The sequence below is a fragment of the Emydura macquarii genome, unplaced genomic scaffold, assembly GCF_026122565.2.
Source record: "Emydura macquarii macquarii isolate MOO-44397 ecotype Brisbane River unplaced genomic scaffold, CSIRO-AGI_Emac_v2 contig_2207, whole genome shotgun sequence".
Taxonomy (NCBI): domain Eukaryota; kingdom Metazoa; phylum Chordata; order Testudines; family Chelidae; genus Emydura; species Emydura macquarii.
The window spans coordinates 3,692,801-3,711,411 of NW_027132344.1; the positions used below are offsets into that span (position 1 = coordinate 3,692,801).

The 18,611-nt window shown below is 40.3% G+C and overlaps 1 protein-coding gene across 2 annotated transcripts in view; it reads right to left on the bottom strand.

The window, feature by feature from the left end:
- The window catches only part of TSGA10 (testis specific 10), a 61,126-nt gene that overhangs the window by 21,036 nt on the left and 21,479 nt on the right, over nt 1–18,611 (bottom strand). For both annotated transcript variants that reach the window (XM_067560005.1, XM_067560004.1), the window contains exons 5-13: nt 17,551–17,751; nt 16,825–16,980; nt 15,891–16,064; nt 15,654–15,731; nt 14,148–14,299; nt 12,548–12,663; nt 8,288–8,442; nt 6,275–6,330; nt 5,828–5,996 (exon numbers count right to left, since the gene is read on the bottom strand). In XM_067560005.1, the coding sequence (XP_067416106.1) occupies nt 5,828–5,996; nt 6,275–6,330; nt 8,288–8,442; nt 12,548–12,663; nt 14,148–14,299; nt 15,654–15,731; nt 15,891–16,064; nt 16,825–16,980; nt 17,551–17,751 (1,257 nt within the window). The remainder of the gene's footprint in view (nt 1–5,827; nt 5,997–6,274; nt 6,331–8,287; nt 8,443–12,547; nt 12,664–14,147; nt 14,300–15,653; nt 15,732–15,890; nt 16,065–16,824; nt 16,981–17,550; nt 17,752–18,611) is intronic.

Consider the following 18,611-nt stretch of genomic DNA (forward strand, 5'->3'; position numbering starts at 1 on the left):
GTAAAAGGCCAATGCTTGCCTAACACCCAGTGTGTGTAGCATAGTTTCCTGCTGGTTGCTGTGTGGCTTTGGGAAGGAGGAGGAAAAGTGGATAGGTTGGTTCAAATGGAAGGAGGGTGGTACCTTAGGTGGGAATTTTGGGTGTGTGTGTAATGTGACCTTGTCCTTATGAAAAACCTGCGTACAGAGGGTATGTCATTAAGGCTCCTGTTTCTCCTACTTGTCAGGCAGACGTGATGATGATGAGAAATGCTGTTTTCATAGAGAGGTGGATGTTGGAACACATTGCCATGGGCTAAATGGTGGTCTGGTGAGACAGCGCAAGATGAGGCTGGGATCCCAAGGTCAAGTGGGATGTTGCAAGTGAGGGTAGAGGTTTGAAAGGCCCTGAAGGAACCGCTTCATGATTGTGTGGGTAAATATGAAGCAGGCATCTATCTTGGGATGAAATGCTGTGATGGCAGCCAAATGCACATGAACACAGCTTGTGGATAAGTCCGATATTTTAAAATATAAGATATAGTCTGGGATGAGTGGTAAACGAGTGAGACATGCCCACTGGTTCATCAAGATCAGACTGTCTCCCATTTGTGGAGGTAAGTACGGCAAGTCGTGTTGAGTCTGGTATTTAAGAGAACCTCTCTTACTGCCTCTGAACAGGTGGTCTCAACCCTGAAATCATGAAGTAGCCATGCTTTCAGATGAAGGAGTTGTAGGTTGGGATGAAGGATTTGGCCTGCGTCTTGTGAGACGAGGTGTGGAATCAACTGTAGGATGACGGGAGGACATACCAGCATGTGAATGAGGTAAGGATACCAACTTTATCGTAGCCAGATTGGGGCTATAAGGATGACTCAGACTCTTTTCACTTATATTTTGTGAAACACCCTGAACAAGATCAGAAGAGATGGAAAGTCATTGAGCAGTGAGGCAACCCATGTAATAAGGAAGGCGTCTCCCATAGACCTGTGGCCAAGACCCACTCTCAAGCAGAATTGAGGACATTTGGTGTTCACTGGTGTGGCAAAGAGATCTATGTGGGGAAATCCCCAGTGGTGGAAAATGTGTTGAAGGACCCCTGCATGCAGTTCCCACTCCTGGTCTTGCAAAGATCATCTGCTCAGAGAGTCTGCCATAGTGTTCTGGTGCCCTGGCAGGTATATGGCTGCAATGTTGATGTAGTGTTGGATACACCAGTTCCACAATTTCAGTGCTTCCAAGCAGAAGGAGTGGGACCACACTCCTCTTGTCTGTCGATATAGAACTTGCAGGCAATAGTGTCTGTTACTACCTTTATGATCCAATGTCTGATTAGTGGTAGGAAATGTCGGCACATGTTGAGGACCACTCACAACTCTAGCAGGTTGATATGCATAGAGAATTCCACAGGGGACCATTTTTCCTGCATCGTGTGAATCTGAAGATGTGCTTCCCAGCCAATAAGGAGGCGTGAGTTGTTAGTATTAGGGACAGTGTCAGTTGGAGAAAAGGGACCCCCCCATACAGACATTTTGGGGTTGCGTCCACCATTGTAGTGAGTCCTTGATCTTGATAGGCATGGATAGGAGTTTGTGAAGATTGTGTCTGTGAGGTACATACCCTGAGCATAGCCATGCCTGGAGACAGCGCATGTGTAACCTGGCATGCCTTATCACGAATCTGAGTGCTGTCATATGATCAAGCAATTGAAGATACATCCTGGTAGAGATCTGTGGGCTTGTTCTTACTGTGAATACGAGGTTGAAAATGGTGGAAAATCTGTGAGCTGGAAGGAAGGTACTGATCTGTGTCACATCCAGGTATGCCTCAGTAAAAATCGAGGTGTTGTACCAGTGAGAGTACCAATTTTTGTTTATTTGAAGGCTGAGGCTTGAGAAAAGGTCCATTGTCTTTTGTATGGCATGAATTGCACCAGGTTCAGATTGGGCCTTGAGGAGACAGTCATCTAGGTATGGAAAAATGATGATGCCCTCTTTGGGCAGGTAAGCTGCAACTACTGCAAGAACTTTGGAGAATACCCAAGGGATTGCAGAGAGTCTGCAGGGTAGTAGTTTGTATTGGTAATGATCAATCCCCAAGACAAATCTGGGGACTGTCTGAGAGCAGGATGTATGGTGATGTGGAAATAAGTATCTTGAAGGTCGAGGGCCAAGAACTGGTCCCCGTTTCAGTGCTGGGATAATGATTGATAAATGTGATAATCTTGAAGCATTGCAGTTTGACTAACTTACTGAGGTTTTGTAAATCCAAGATTAGCCTCCATCGCTCAGATTTCTTTTGGATCAGGAAATAGTTGGAATAAGAACCCTTCCCTCTGTGTTGCATGGTTCTATGATCCCAGTCGCAGAAGGTGGTTTATTTCTTCCCACAGAAGGTGTTCATGAGAAGGGTGTCTGAAGAGGGACGGTGAGGGGGGTAAGTGAGAGGGAAGGATAGGAAAGGAATGGTGTACCTACCCTTTGTTGATTATTTCCAGGACCTACTTTTCTGAAGTGATTTGCCACCATGATGGATAAAAGGGGTGAGGCGGTTGCCAAACTAGTGGGTTGTTGAAGATAGGTGCAGCAACTAGAATGGGGAGAGGCTTCTCAGGGCCTCAATCAAACCTGCAAAATTATTATTTAGATGAAGGCAGGTGAGAGGTAGTCCCAAGGCAGCGTTTGTCCGTGCTTCAGAGAAGGTCTCGGTCATCATTATTGTGTGTCATATTGTTGGTGGGGAGTGAAAGATGAAGGTCAGGATATCAGGATAGGCTGGTACTTCCCCTGATGTCTCTTTGGTGCTGGTAGATATATGCTGAAGGAACAAAGAGTTGTCCTAGAATCGTTTAGGGCATATAGTGACTCATCTGTGCACTAGGCAAATAGTTTGGATAGGGTAGATCTTTGACTGTGGTCTGTACGTCTTTAGGGAATCCTGAAAGGTGGAGCCAGAATGCGCTTGTCTCATTACGATGGCTGTTGCTATGGTGCGAGCAGCTGTATCTGCAGAGTCCAGAGAAGTTTGCAGTGCCATGCGGGCCAGAAGGTGTCCTTTAGACATGAGGGCTTGAAATTACTCCTTTTTGTCATCAGGTAGATGTTGGCAGAATTCCTGCATTTTGGAATAATTCATGTAATGGTATTTGGCCATAAAAAGCCTCATAATTAGCGATACCGAACTGGAGTGTTGCAGAAGAATATGCCTTGTGACCAAACAGGTCTAGTCGCTTCCAGTTCCTATCCGGGGGTCATTCCGGAATGGTCTTGGCAACCTCTCTCATGTACTGTGTTGATGACCAATGAGTTTGGAGTAAAGTAAGAAAAGAGAAATTCTAAGTCCTTTGCAGGTATATAATATTTCTTATCTGCACACTTGCATGTTGGCAGGATGGATGCCAGAGTCTGCCAGAATACTTTGGCAGGGTCCAACAGGGCCTCGTTTATAGGGAGGACTATTTTGCTGATGTGGAGGCATATTACACACACACACACACACACACACACACACACACACACACACACACACACACACACACACACACACACACACACACACACACACACACACACACACACACACACACACACACACACACACACACACACACACACACACACACACACACACACACACACACACACACACACACACACACACACACACAATCGTTGTGGCTCTTTGACTTCCTCCAGAAGGAACTGGACAGCCTCCATAATCCTGTGGAACAGTTCTTGGAAGAATTTGAAGTAATCTGCCAATGTAGGAGGTGGTGGCATGATGGCCTCATCAGTGAACAAGGAGGAGAAGAAATGGAGAGGTGGTGTCATCTCCTCCTCTGTTTCTTCCCATTGTTCCTCCATCATCACTGGGTCAGTCTCAGGTGGTCGAGAGAAGCATGAAGATGGTGAATGTTAGTGTGTCAGCTGGTGTTCTATGGGTGATTTGGGAAACTGTGTCCTGTACATAGCCCAAGGATCCGAATAGGTCCAATGTGGACGAATTGGTACATGAAGTTGCATGCAAGGGGGTCCGTACCAGAGTCCTGGTTCGGTTCCAGGTTCTGGGTTCCAGGGATGGGTCGTGGGTTGCCTTTGTGCATGTTCTGAGTATGCAGATGGTACAGAATATATCTCCTCCTCTTCGTCATCTTAATCACTGGGGAAGATGATGCAGTCTCTGGTGATGAAGGGGAGTAATGTTGTGACTTTGGGGAAGAGGCATGAATTATATGGGGCTTGCTATAAAGAAGAGGGGAATCCGGCGTAACAGAGACGACCAGGTCCATCGGATACCTGAACTCCTGTGGAACTGGCAGAAGCATCATCGGCACTAGTGGGTGTTTGGCAAGCGAAGAAACTGTCAGTGCCAGAGGTGGAGGTATTCCTCAAGTGGCCAGGAGACAGTGTAGAGGGTTTAGTTGGTGCCAAGGGCATTATCAGTGCTGGGGTATCCAGTGTTGTTTAGATGAGGAACACGGTGCCAGTTTAGTAGGGTTCGCACTATACTTCTAGACACCAAGAGACAAAGTGCCTGCCAGTGGTCCTGCCTCTCTATGGTCCTAGGATCTCATTTTAGATCCAGAACTGGAAGTGCCCAGACAGTCTTAAGTGTTAAGTCACTGAAGATGATAAGGCTACTGACCTCAGAGGGCAGAGTTTCTTCTGAGGTGGTTCCATGGAAGGCGATGTAGCAGCCCGTTTTTTCCAATCTGAGTGGGAAAGAGAGGATTTCCTCTTAGCTGGTCGTGGTGAGTGGGGGTCGGCTGATGATCAAGCCGAGGATGAAAGCTACGCAGGAGAGGTATTCAGGCTGGGATCCGAAGCTGGTCACAAGGAATTCTCCATGAGGAGAAGTTTTAATTTAAAGATCACAATTTTTTCAGGTCCAAGCACTCAAGTTGATGCAGTAGGAGCACTTCTGTGGGACATGACCTTCACCAAGGCAGCAAATGCACCTTAAGTGATCGTCACTCACTGGAAAGGCTTTCAGAAAAGAGAGGCACCTCTTGAATCTGGGGGATCATAGCATATTCCTGAGATGGAGAGGTCCCAATGAGGGAGGGTGGGAAAATGGGAAGCATCAGGTAACGGGGTGGAAAGAGAATGAAAAGATTTTGTTTTGTTTTAAGGGTGAAAAAACACTTGGAAACAACTAGATACTAAGGCAAACAAGAGAGGAGTATAGCTAAAGGCTAAGTAAGAAGGGCTCTGCTTGTGCATTCTGTCCCAGACCAAAGGCAGTTGAGAAGGAACTGAGGGTGGTTGGACTGCACAGTGCTATATATAGATGCCACTCAGCATGAGACAGTGAAGAGTGCATTTGCAGCTCAACAGGCACTGCTACTGAAGATCTCCGATCCCAGGTGCAAGAGGTGCTGCCACACCTACTGTGGAACACCCAAAGGGACGCTAGCCAAAGAAGAAAAGATGACAGTGTAATATACTTATTTTTAAAAGGACAAAACTTTTGTCACATTAAAGACAACTAAAATACTAAATACTTTCTTAATATTATTTTTCCATGTAAGCAATTGGTGTAGTTGCCACATGGATGTTAAGTGAATGTAAATGAAAAGGGAGCTAGCTGGCCCTTCAAGATACCTTTCTGTGATCCACCCTATGAAAAACTTGAGAATCCCTGGGCTAGAAGCTTATTTCATACCACATGCAGAGGGTGGATGAGGTGTAGGAGAAAACAGAACATGATAATATGAGAGCTGAGGTTAGAAACCAATCAACAGATCTGCATTGAGTTCTTTTGCATATAATAGCATATAAATTACATGCAACACTTCAGGAAATATGCAATTTTACCTTTCAGCCTAGGTTTCTGTACATAGATATACCTGATTTTCCTTCTTAACTCTCTGAAGTTGCTCCTGTAACCTGTCATTCTCCTGAGCTAATGATTCTCTGTCCCTGCCAGTCTGAGCAAGTTCATCATTGGTTTCATCCAGTTGTTGATGCAATCTGGTGATATCCTCCTCACAGATGCAGAGAGCTTCAGTAGACTGCCTATGCAACAAAGAAGACAGGATGTAACAAGCACTTATAACAATAATCATTAACCCTACCTGAGTGATATATTTCCAAGGAATTAAGAGTTTGCAAATAAACACTGAACAAACCAGTTATAAAACAGTAAGTGACATACTTAATAAGGTAATAAGCTACAAATAATTTATGTTAAAATATTTAGATTTCAGTGTCTAGACTAACAATGCAATATTTTCACAGATTTGATAGTTGTCAAATTAAAACCTCTATGATGCTGTACTTGGACTCAGACTTACTTTGATGATTTCTCCATCTCAGAAATTAGATTCTTCAAACCTGAAATGGTCTCTTCCTTGAAAAGAGATAAAAAGTTAAATAAAACTTGTTTCTCCTCAGTTAGTAAATGAAAAGGATTGAGCAAAATCAGAAATACTACTTTTCTTCTGGCTCATTTGGCTCTCCAGTATTTCAATGCTTGATCTAATTGTCTACACTGAAACTTAAAAGCTCATTCTGGTTTTACAAAACTTCACCATACAATTTACAGAGAATCACTATGCTAATATTATACAGTACTTTGACTTAAAGACAATAAATCACTATGGCCAGGACTTGTAAAAGTCTAATCACCTACTTGCCACTGGGAAGTGGAGGTACCAATAATATTAACTTCTGCAGAATCTAAATTTTCCTTTGTTTTAGAATTTACACTACTTCATCCTCTGGTTATAAAGATAATCTCCTTAATGTGGATCAAATGCTAACAGACGCAGTGCTATCTTGCTAAGACTTCTGACAGTTAGCTCTATCTTCTCATAGCTTTCCTATAGTGCAGCTAAATGAAAACTAACCAGACTGTCAGCTTTTACTGCTGCCATTTAATTCTGTTGAAGGAAGGGAGAGCAGGGATACTAACAATAATCAAATAAATTTCATTCTGCTGCCTTTTGGAAAAACTATTAAAAGCAGCAGAGGCAGGCTGGGGAAGAGGAACCAAAACTGAATGCAGATAGTTTCCCATATCAGAGCAAAACAACATGATGATCTTGCATGCTGATTCATTGACACAAATTCATTCATGATTCAGGAGCCCAGTCAGTGGAGACACTGAATTCCTTACATCTGCTGGAGCCGCTAAATTGACAAGAAAGTCAGGCAGCTAGAGCCCAGCTGCCCCCTGCTCCTCTGGGGAATCGGGAGGGGAGAAGCCCTGGGTGGCTTCCCCTGGCTCCTAGCAGGGAATGGGCAGTGGGGAGGTGGGACATCCCAGAGTCTGTAAGGCAACTGGTCTCCTGGCAGGGAGCTGCCAGCGGAGCTGAGAAACCGAGCTCTCAGCTCCCCACACTGCCCCTCTTAGGTTGGTGGAAATGCTCCTGGTGAGGACGCGCACCACCAACCCAAGGAGGGTAGTGTGGACATCAGTCACCACAGTAATTAATGACAGGGCATTATTGTCCCCTAACACAGGTCGACTTATCTTTGTAATATAGACAAGGCCTTAGAAGGAAAGCTTAAAAGAGTTAAATATGTAATGTTTGGTTACATAAAGCTGAGGGTATGTGACTGCAGTTCAGGCAGACATACACATTCTATATGCTTGCTTTAGCCATGCTAGCATTGATAAAACTAACAGTGCAGAGGGGGTGGTATGGGTTTTATTGCATGCTGTACAAACCCCACCTGGAATTCTGGGTACCTACTCGCACTGCTGCCACATCTACACTGCTACTTTTAGCAACACTAGTATGGGTATATCGACCTGAGCTGCAATCACACCTTGGATTGCAGTAAAGAGACATCCTAAGGGGAGATGCTGAAGACTTTAGCCCTGTGAAGGTACCACTTGCACTACAAACTGGAAATATACTATAACCATTTCAAGGGATAATGAAGTTGTAACTACATCACCAATTTGGCTGTATTTGTTATATAAACGAGCCCTAGAAGAGAAAATTAAGTCTGAACTTCAAGAAAAAGTTTCTAAATGTGAAACTTTTTAGCCTGTTAGTTTAGTCTGCCTCACCCACGGAAAAGTGGTGAAAATCTCATTTCTTGGCATATTTAAAATTAGACTACAAAACACTGAGGATGGAGAGCTCAACACTGGCCTAACTTGGCTGCTATTGAAGTCCAGGGGAGTTTTTTATGGACTTTAATGGGAGGAGAGTTTGGCTAACACTGAGCATTTTTGAGGATCCCAACAATGAGCTGACCTAATGGGTCCTTTGCATATATAACAATTATAAAAAAATGTTTAACACTAACGAATCAATAATAAATTATATAGAAATTTACGTGCTAGAACATACTTTAGTTGCCAGGGTTTCTTGAAAGGAAGCAATTTTCTCAGTTTTTTCATCCATACATTCTTGTAAGGAGTCCTTTTCTGTATCCAGCTCAGCAATAGTTTCTTTGAGAATATGGATTTCTTCTTCTTGTGCAAGATTTTGTTTTGAAAAGTTATCTGCACATATAATCATAAAGGCCTCATTTTTATTCGCTCAATTTAAAATAATTATTTTCCATTTCATATAGCTAGCTACTCTTCTGAACCACAAGAAAACACAACAAAGGCACAGAACCAGCAAAACATTTAAGCACCATGGTAGGCACAGAAATAGTCCGACTGATGTCAATGGGACAATGCACATGCCAAAGCATATGCTTAAGTGCTTTGCTAGATCAGGGTCTAAGCAACTAAAGACTTAATGGAAATTTACCCATTTCTTGGGTTTTAGGGTTGTTTTAATTGCAAATATTAAGACCATTAAGACAATAACTAAGGTTAAGATTCTGTCATGGGTAATTTTAGTAAAAGTCAAGGACAGGTTGTGGGCAATAAACAAAAATTCATGGAAGCCTGTGATCTGTCCCTGACTTTTACTAAAAATACCCCAGGCAGGAAGTGGGTGAGGGGAAGGGGGGGAAGGGAGCTTAACTGTCAGAGCGCTGCTGGGGACTGGCCTCCGGCAGGTGCTCAAGCACCACTGCTGCTCTTACGGCAGGGGCTGACAGCCTCTGCTCCAGCCACAGGGGAGCAGACCTGAGCTTGGTTGCTGCTCTGGGAGCCCCAGGGGCCACTGCCCTGAGACTGCCCGCTGACCAACTGCTTCAGCAGCTGGCTCAGAGGCTGACCGCTGGCCATTGCTCCAGCCCCGCCACTGCTCCTGCAGCAAGGGCAGACTGACACTGCTCCAGCCCCAAGGGAGATGACGCAATCCCAGCCACTACTTCAGCTCTGGGACTGCTGCTCCGGTGGCTGCCGGCTGACAGTTGCTCCAGTCGGAAAAAGTCCCAGAGGTCCCAGAGAGTCACAAAATCCATGACTTCCGTGATAGAATCCTTAACAATAACTAATAATTCACTAATGTAAAATTAAAGTGCCTAGGAAATACGTTTAAAACAACAGCAAAGCAGAGTGCAAATTACAATATGTAAAGCTGGGTATTATTAAACTTTCTTGTCCATGCCCAAAACTTTGGTCTTCTCTGTTATGTTAAGACAAAGCGGTGTACTTGGGAGAGAAAGATCTATAAATGCTAATAATAAACCAAAAAATGACACTGGATTAATTATTCACCTACCCAATAGTAATCAGAATGAGTAACTAAAAAAAATTAACAAATTCATAATAAAATTTCATGGAAATATTGCAAGACACTTTCACTAGGCTGTAACTGAATTATATGACACTAAGGGTAAGTCTACACTACAGCTGGGAGCATGTGTCCCAGAAGACAGACACCATGCTAACTCTGCTCAAGTTAATGCTCTAAAAATAGTAGTGTGGCCATGGCAGCATGGCATGGCTGCTCGAGTATGATCACGCCAGACCCCCTGAGTATGTACGCGGGTGGCTAGCCCAAACCACCCACTGTGCTGCTGCATCCACTACTATTTTTAGTGTGCTAATTAGAGCAGAGCTAGCATGTCTATCAGTACTGGGAAGCACATTCCCAGAGGCAGTGTAGCAAAATATAGAGCAAACATAGATCATCCTCTATCTATAACTTGTGAGAAATTATCAAAGGTTCTAATAATTAACTAATGAAATGTTTTTGACACAAGAACTATGAATGCCTATGTGCATATGTATTACACACAATGCAACTACTACATTAAAAGAACATTATTAAGGCTGCAAGTCAAACACACAAAAGTTATGACAGACCAGAATTAAAGTTGCCTGTGATACTTTAGTTCAGTCCCCTTGTGTATGTGTTATCATACATCGTTTAGTGATATTTTCACAGGTTTTCCCCTGCTTCATTCAGTGTACAGAATAAGTGGTGCTCAATTAGTGAGCAGCTATTCAATATTTGTTTTTTCCTTATTGAACAAAAGTATGGCCCCAATCCTGAATTACTGCATACTATTCAGACCTTGCTCTGAAGACATAGTTACTAATTTCCTCCTCAATTTTTATATGGCACTCATCACTACAGTATCCGAGTGCTTCAAACATTAATTTAGTTTTACAACACCCCTGTGAGATGACAAGGCATTATTATCCCCATTTTACTGACAAGGAACTGAGGCACAAACAGATTAAGGTTAAAAGTATCCATTCATTTAGGGTGCCTAATTTGAGACACCTAGAACTTGATATTTCGGCATATGTAGCATTATATCGCACTTTATATGTTCAAAGCACAACTTGCATTGAATTCCATTGCAGACATGAATGCTCACCAATTCTGCAAATCAGACCCCACCCAGGGTCTCAGGTTTGGCACCCAGAAAATAAAGAACAAATGATTAGTGACCACCTGTAAAAAGTTTGGTTTAAATGACTGTCCTAGCATCAGAAGCAGAGAGAGAATCCAATTCCATATGGCAGCATTTAGCTGCCTTAACTATGAGACCACCCTTTCTGCAATCCCCTGCCTCATTCACCACACACCTTCCAATGGAAGGGAACCCAAATCGCTTGGGAGCCATGGTAATTATATGTAATTCAGCCTTTTACCTCTAGGTCACCATTTTAAATACCCCCTAAATCAGTTATTAGTCTGTGATGGCTATTTGGGACTTTCAGTTTATGCCTGGATGCCTTTGAGGAGCAGTGGACGCTGTCAGGGGTTCTCTGTTCAATGTCCCTGTCTGAATCCCTGATTCTTTATCTTTTATTATCTATCTTTATCTATTATTCTTTACCTCACTCCTGCTCCTATTTTTTCATTTGTTGCCTCAAGTACTCACTTGTAGCCTGGGATTAGTGCTTCCTTCCCCTTAACTGAGGGAGTGGGCCTTTAGTTATGGGTGGGCCTAGACCTGCCTTCCCCAGTGGTACAAATACTACACACCTTCCAAGGGGTACTCTGCAACCCTGGGGCCCCTTTCCGATCTCTTGTTAAGTCACATCTCCAAGCAGAGTTCCTCTGGGCACTGTTCCCTGACTCCTTAGATGTCTCTGAGGGGCAGTGGGTGCTTTCGGGAATTCTTTGTGTTGTGTCCCATTCCGGTTCCCTAACTTTTAGCCTTTGACCTTCATTCCTGTCCCTGTTTTGTTTTGTTTTGTTCATTTGTTCTCCCCAGGATTTACTTGTGGTCTGGGTTCAATGCCCCCATTGGTTGAGGGCCTTTAGCTTTGGGGCATGGTTAGGGCCCCTCTGTCTCCCAGCAACCACAATAGGAACACATCTTCCAACTTCTGCAACAAATGAAGTAGGGGTTCTACAGACAACCATTTATTTCACAACATAACCCTTTGACAGACACCCAGCATGACAAATTTCAGTCCAAATGGCTAAAGTGTGCAAAAGTCATAAGCAACTGAAAACAAAGTATCATATAATAGAAAATGTTGGGCAATCTTAACTGTAGGTTAAGTTTGTGTCACCTATAGTAAGTTTTATTTCCTTTTTGCAAACTGCTGCATTTTACCTCGGTGAGTGCAGATGATGTTGACTGTGATCTAGAAAATGGTTAGCCAGTGCTATATAACTGGGCTCTAGTTTAGTCAGTGGTCCTCAAAATGCCCCACTATTCCTGTACCCATTTATTTTACTCCTGTCTTGAGCATATTACTCTGTACCACATTTGAAAATTTATTCTGTCTACTTATATCCTTAATTAAAGAAACAGTCCTGAAAGGTGTTGTCTCTGCACCTTGCAGAACTAGGGGCCAAAGTTTGTTAAGCAAATATTACTGATGAGCCCAAATAAACCAGATGGGTAACAAAACTTATTATTTAACTAATAGTATGAGTAGTTACAGCAGTTTATCAGGAACAACTTTATTGATAATCATCTTAATTATGCTGTCTGAGGTAGGGAGAAATTTTCAGTTTTTAGAAGGAGTTAAGTTGTTTGCTTTTTTGTCAATGAAAGTAAGAAAAAAATTAGTGTTTTGCGGTAACCATTTGCTTTCATCTAACCATAAAATAAAAGACTATTTTAATTTTGAATTTCTGGTGACAAATTAATTGTTTTGTACTACTGAAACACTTAAAATAGTACATAATTGAGTAAACATTGTATATAGCATGGAAGGAGTGAGAGAAAGCAATACTACCATTAATTTTAATAAAAAAGTATTTATTTAAAAACCTTTATATTTAACTCACCAATTTTTTCATCCAAAAACATAATTTTCTCCTGGGTAAGCTGTAATTCATATTTTTTTTTAGCAAGATGTCGCTGTGTTTCTGAAAGACTCTGTTCTGTCTTTTCATTCAATAAGCTGTAGAAGTATAAGAGTGACAGCATTAATACAAACATTGTATATTAATATGGCTTTTCCCACATTTTGTAATGTCACTATAACTACCAAAGTTAAGTAAATCAGCATTTCTTGATATTTTAAATAATCTCGGCTATTGCACCATCTTAGTCTACCTTTAATTATTAAGGCCAGTCCATTCCTATGAAGAATCCCATAGAATTAGAGGGATTTGGAGAGAATAGACAGTTCAAAGGATTAGAGGAAGATTAACAAGCTTTTAATCAACTACAAGCTCTGTTTAGAAAATGCCTAAGACTGGAATGGGCAAACGGCTATAAGTCATGACTGAGATGCACTGATAGAGCTATACAGTGAAGCTTATACCTGCTCAAACTGTGCTTTGGAACTGGAAAGAGCTATTAGTGCTTCTTTGGGGTATAACAACAATAACAATCTTAAAAATAATTGAAATTAAGATAAAGAACACAGATTTTTTGATGGTGCTCATGAAGCTGAGTAGCTTTTGAGCAGGTTTCTCAAATATTTTCATAATGCAGTTCACATCTTAAAAGAAAGAAAGTGTATTGTGGGCCAGCCCCACTTGCATTCACAATTCTGTGGGGCAGCTCCCTTTTGTCTATCACAGACCTGTTTATAATAGTGCAACATTCACATGGCAACTACAGCAATTGCTTGTAAGGAAAAGTAATATTAGGCATCTATTTATGTATTTGAACTATGTTTAAGGACATAAGAATTTTTACCCTTTTGTAAAAGAATCTATCTTTCCTTCCAATTTGTTCTTCTCTCTCCTGTACATGCTTCTGTGCCACCTTGCCTCTTCTTCCCCACTTCTCCGTACATGCTTCCTTTTTGTTTGATCTTTCTCCCAGCCACCTGGTTCTCTTCTTCCCTCCAGCACATGCTGCCCAACTTGTGTTCTTCCCTATAGTCCTCTCCTGAGGATGGCTCATAGCTCATCCCACTAGTGGCTCTTAGTAATGGCTAGAAGCTCCAGTCCCACTGGTAGCTCTAGTCCTTGAAAGAAGCTCCAATTTCATTTCCTCCTCTTGGAGCCTTTCTCAAGGACAGAGAGAGGGCAGCTTGAGGAAACTGAAATACATTTCATGTAATGGCCAGGTTGTTTTGTTTATTTACTTCAATTTATAGAAGTAAAAAAAAAAAAATCTTTAAAAAGGAGTTTCAAAACAAATCAAAATTAGTACTGACCCAACACTATCCAACAAAACTTAACCCTTATCAACTCCTAGAAAAATCCCTAACCCAACATAAACCTCAATCCCCATCAAATTTCACCTTTCACAGAGAAAATAGATATGCCTTGCAGCATCCTCTGAAGATGAACAAACCTAAGCTATATCAGACCAAGGTGAAGGCTAGGGAAGCTGAGGGATCCTCATGAGAACAATGTCATGAGCTCCTTCTTTAAATTAACAGAATATTTTTGAAACAGTAGTTTTAATGTATATACTTTTATTTACCTGAGTGAAGCACATTCTGCTTTTTGCCTGCTGAGCTCACTTTCTGAATCCAGTGCCCTTCTCGCCAATATTTTCATCTCCATTTCCACAGAATCTATGGTCTCTTTCATCAGTGCCATCTCTGATATTTGTTCCAAACGTTCACTGTCAAGCTATAGGAGTAACACGACTAGACATTAAGAACTGCAGAAATCTACCTTGTATAGAGCATTATTTCTGTTAGTTCAAATTCTACTCTGATTTGTATTGTAAATCTTTTATTTCAAAGGCAGATATCCACAGCATCATCTGTGTTCAAGGCCTGATTCAAAACCCACTGATCAATGGAAAAAAATCAGAGTGTGCTTCTCATCTTTCTTGTAGTATTATCTATGTACTTGACCCAGAGCAGCAGTGGCAAAACTATACTATTTGCCTGAGACAGATCATAGAAAAAAAGAGAGTTATTGGGTCATATCTTTCAGCTCTAGGGTAGGTTGTTCTGTTAGTGAAAGTCTTGATTTGGTGATTATGCCCAACCGTAAAAGTCATATGGTGCCTAAAAAGAGTTAAAAATCACAGTGTGGCATGATGTAACACAAAATGTTGCAACATGATGATAAGTGATGATGAGTGAAAGAATCACAGTGGAATAAAATCACTGCATCATCCAGAGAGGTTATGGCAGAGCATAAGGCAACAATATAAACCTTTTTAAGCTACCCCTGTAGTTTCCTCAGTTCTGTAGTCCAGAAACAAAGAATCTCAATTTGGATTCCCTATGGACCAACATTAAAATCAGATCATTTAAAAAGATGACAGTTTGATTAGTAAAAGGCTTCATCTTAATATTCAAAGAAATCACCTGCTCTAATTTATTTAAAGATTTAGCACTCTAAGAAAAACACATCCTACATATTCTCCACCTTCTTCTCTCTTCTAGATTACCGAGTCACTAAATTACTCTGATCAATGGTCAAATTATTTGAGAGCAAATCAATAAGACTCCTGTACATTCAGCAACTTTCTCAACATTAAAATGACAAGACCTGAATATCGAAGTACCAACCTCCATGTTTATCAAGTAAGTTGCAGAAACAAAAGGCTGTCTCTTAGCCAGTGGGATTCTCAAGAGAATGCAGAGTACACAACACGTATTTAAACTTATAAGTAATGTTCAGTTACTGGTATATTAGAACCACAGCACTTTGGGAGCAATACAAGCTTCAATTACATTCTTCAATATGGATGCATTACAGTTTTTTTACTTCAAACGCAAATCTTTGAAACTATATTTAAGATGTACATTTCCTTCATTAATGTTTTTCTTTTCAAATTGAGGGCTCAATCCTGCAAACTCTTTTCTCACCTGAATAATCAAATTAATTTAAATGGGCATAAACAGTTACTCATATATGCCCTTAGAAGAGCTGGCTCTAAAACTATACCTGCAGACCTTTAACCACAAATGTCACCTTTATGACGTTAATAACAATTCTGTTCGTAATCAAGAGATATTTTCCTTACATTATGAACTGTTGATTCCAGCTCTTCAATTCTCTGTTCCAGGTGAGCCTTCTCATTAAATGCAGTTTCCTGGGCAATCTGTTTCAAACAGCAACAACAACAACAAAAATACATACAAAATGTTACTTTTAAAGTTCACTGCATACATTTAATATAACCACTTATTTACTAAATGGACACCATATTGCAAATTTAACTATACTACTATACTATAATAAGCTTGGATAAAAATCAAACCTTTAACCTCTCCCTGAGGCTATCTCGTTCTGTGGTCATCCTTCGGAAGTCAGAAAGAGCTGTATCCCTTTCAGTCTCCACACGCCTTAAGATAGCCTGGGCTGTCACAGTAGTTTTGGGAGTCTTGGGGGACTTGATAACATCTCTGCGAAGTCGGGATATTTCTTCCTGTGCCTGTTATTTTTAAACACAATATATTGGAAATATGCAACAGATAATGTAATTTATTATGAACTACATTTTTTCCATCAAAAATTTTCCAACAAAACTGTTTTTTTTAAACAGATAATTGGATTTTTCACTCAGTGTTTTTGCAAAAGATGTCTGCTTTCTGCAGAAAATTTAGATTTTTCATTTAAAAACTAAGCACCTGAACATTCCAATGATGCACCACCTGTTCTCATCAAGGAAGAACATGGTGCATGCATGGGAAATATAGCCTGAACAGGAAGCTTGACCTATAGAAGAGAACAGAAGCATGAGGCACCCAAACTACAACTCCCATAAGCTGCTGCAGTGGTATGTCCAAATCAAACTATTTATATTTTTGGCAGAAATATTTCCAGTTTTGATTTTTCAAAAAGTCAAAATTTTCAAAAAAATCTGATCAATATTAATCACAAGACGTGGCTAGTGATATAAGTGCACTTCAGCAATGTTGTGGGTAATGCATCTGAATGCAATGACTCAGATATGCATTCTTCAATTCAGGAAAGTATTCAGGACAGCACTTATGAATGGGCTTAAATTGAGTCAAAGGGACTTAAACACCTGCTAAGTGCCATCCTGAAAAGGAATAAACTTCAACCAACCACAGAAGTTTCCAGAGTAGATGAGACCTGAGACCTAAGAACAAGACTAAAATAATTTCTTCTTTAAAGTGTTGCAAATATTATTTTTCCAATGTCCTTCAAACTCCTGTGAATATGATTACCCGATCATAAAGAATGATGATTTTGTCTCTCTCAGCTGTTAGAACCTTGATGTTACCCTGAATTTCTGCCATGTGGCGCTCATATTTTTCCAGCACTGACTTAAATTCTTCACGTTCTCTGAATATTTTCATAACTTCTGGATCTGAACTCATTCCCTTAAAGAATGTCAAAAAAGTTGAATGATGAGAAACAAATTTGCACATTTCCTAATACTTTAGGTTTTGAAACTATTACACACATATACCAAGTAAAAAGCCCAGCACTGAACAGACTCAACACAATCAAAACTACATGTATGCATGTCTATCAATATTATTTACTAAATAAAAACATTAAATGGAGGTTGGAAATCCCTTTCATATGCAAAAACTCAGTCTCCTATCAATCTGACTCAATGTTCTCTACTCATTTTATATCATGGAACTAAAGAGTTTGATTCACATTGTTCTGAGCAAGTAATTACCTATCTATCACAAAATTATTTTTATTAAACACCTTAGGAAGTATTTAAATTTAATAACAATAAGACTTAAGAAGTGTTTAAAGAGGTAAATCCAGAAAAAGGCAGTGCTTAGTCTCGTGTGAATTGCCTCAGGTTGCCATCCATATTCATAACTAATAGACTATTTTATCATTGAATGTGGATTTGGAGCCAAGTCCAATGTTAGGGATTTCAGTACAAAATAAATGCATGACTGCTATACTGTAATATACTCCAAGCTTACCTGGATAGGTGAAGAATGTTTTGAAATGCTGCTACGAGTGGGACTGTGCTTAGGACTTGAAGATGTGTTTCGAAACATCTTCCTCAAATTCTCAGCTTCACTTTTATAATAATCTCTGTCTTCCTCCAATGTCTTGATAAAGGTATCAAGTCTTGAAGGAGACTTCCCTAGTGTTTTTTCAGTTTCTGTTTCTAAAATAACCTTTTAAGTGCCAAATGAAAAAATGTGTTAATTGAAAAATAATATTTAAAAATGTAATGCACTTACATTTCAACACAAAATGGATAAACATACTCTTCAAAAATATTAAAGTGAACTGCTTGTTTTAAAATAAATGTGGATTTATTATTTTGAAGTCCTGAATATCTGCACTTTCACATTTTGAAACATTTTCCCAAGTATGAGTATGTCATTCTATAGTTGATCTAACAGGATGTTCAGTTATTTAGTTTCCTCCATCTTTTCTCTTAACTGCTTTTCCTTTTACAAGAGTTCTCCTTGAAACTTTCAGCATCCTAAACATAACAAAGATTGTGTACTTAGATGGTAACCTGAGAATGCTCCCTGCTTAAAAAGAGCTAAATAAACTCCAAGACAAAATGGGGAAGTGATGATTAATTATTGAGACATTACAACCAAGTTAACATGAAGCACCATTAAACTACTGACTTATTACTGACTAATTAGACAGCAGTGTCTAATTATTATAATTATTACTACTACTACCTCTAGTAAAAACATGAGGCTATCATGTCTGGTGTTGGTAATGGATGGTGAATTTTGAAGGTGGTAGTAAACTGGAGTGTAGGTAACTATGTTCATTAAAGACCATCTGCAAAGAAAAAACTGGGTTTGAGGTTTTGGGTATGTTTTTTGGTTGCTTTTTTATGATGTGTAAAGAAGATCTACACATATTATTCTGCTTGTTTTTTACTTTAGAAATACTAGGAATGTCAAATAACATCTTCCCTACTATTGACTGGGAACTTTTTGGAGGTCTCAGATGTGGACTGTGGGTTTTTTTAAAGCCTTTATTTGAGCAGCAGAGGTGCTGAATCTTT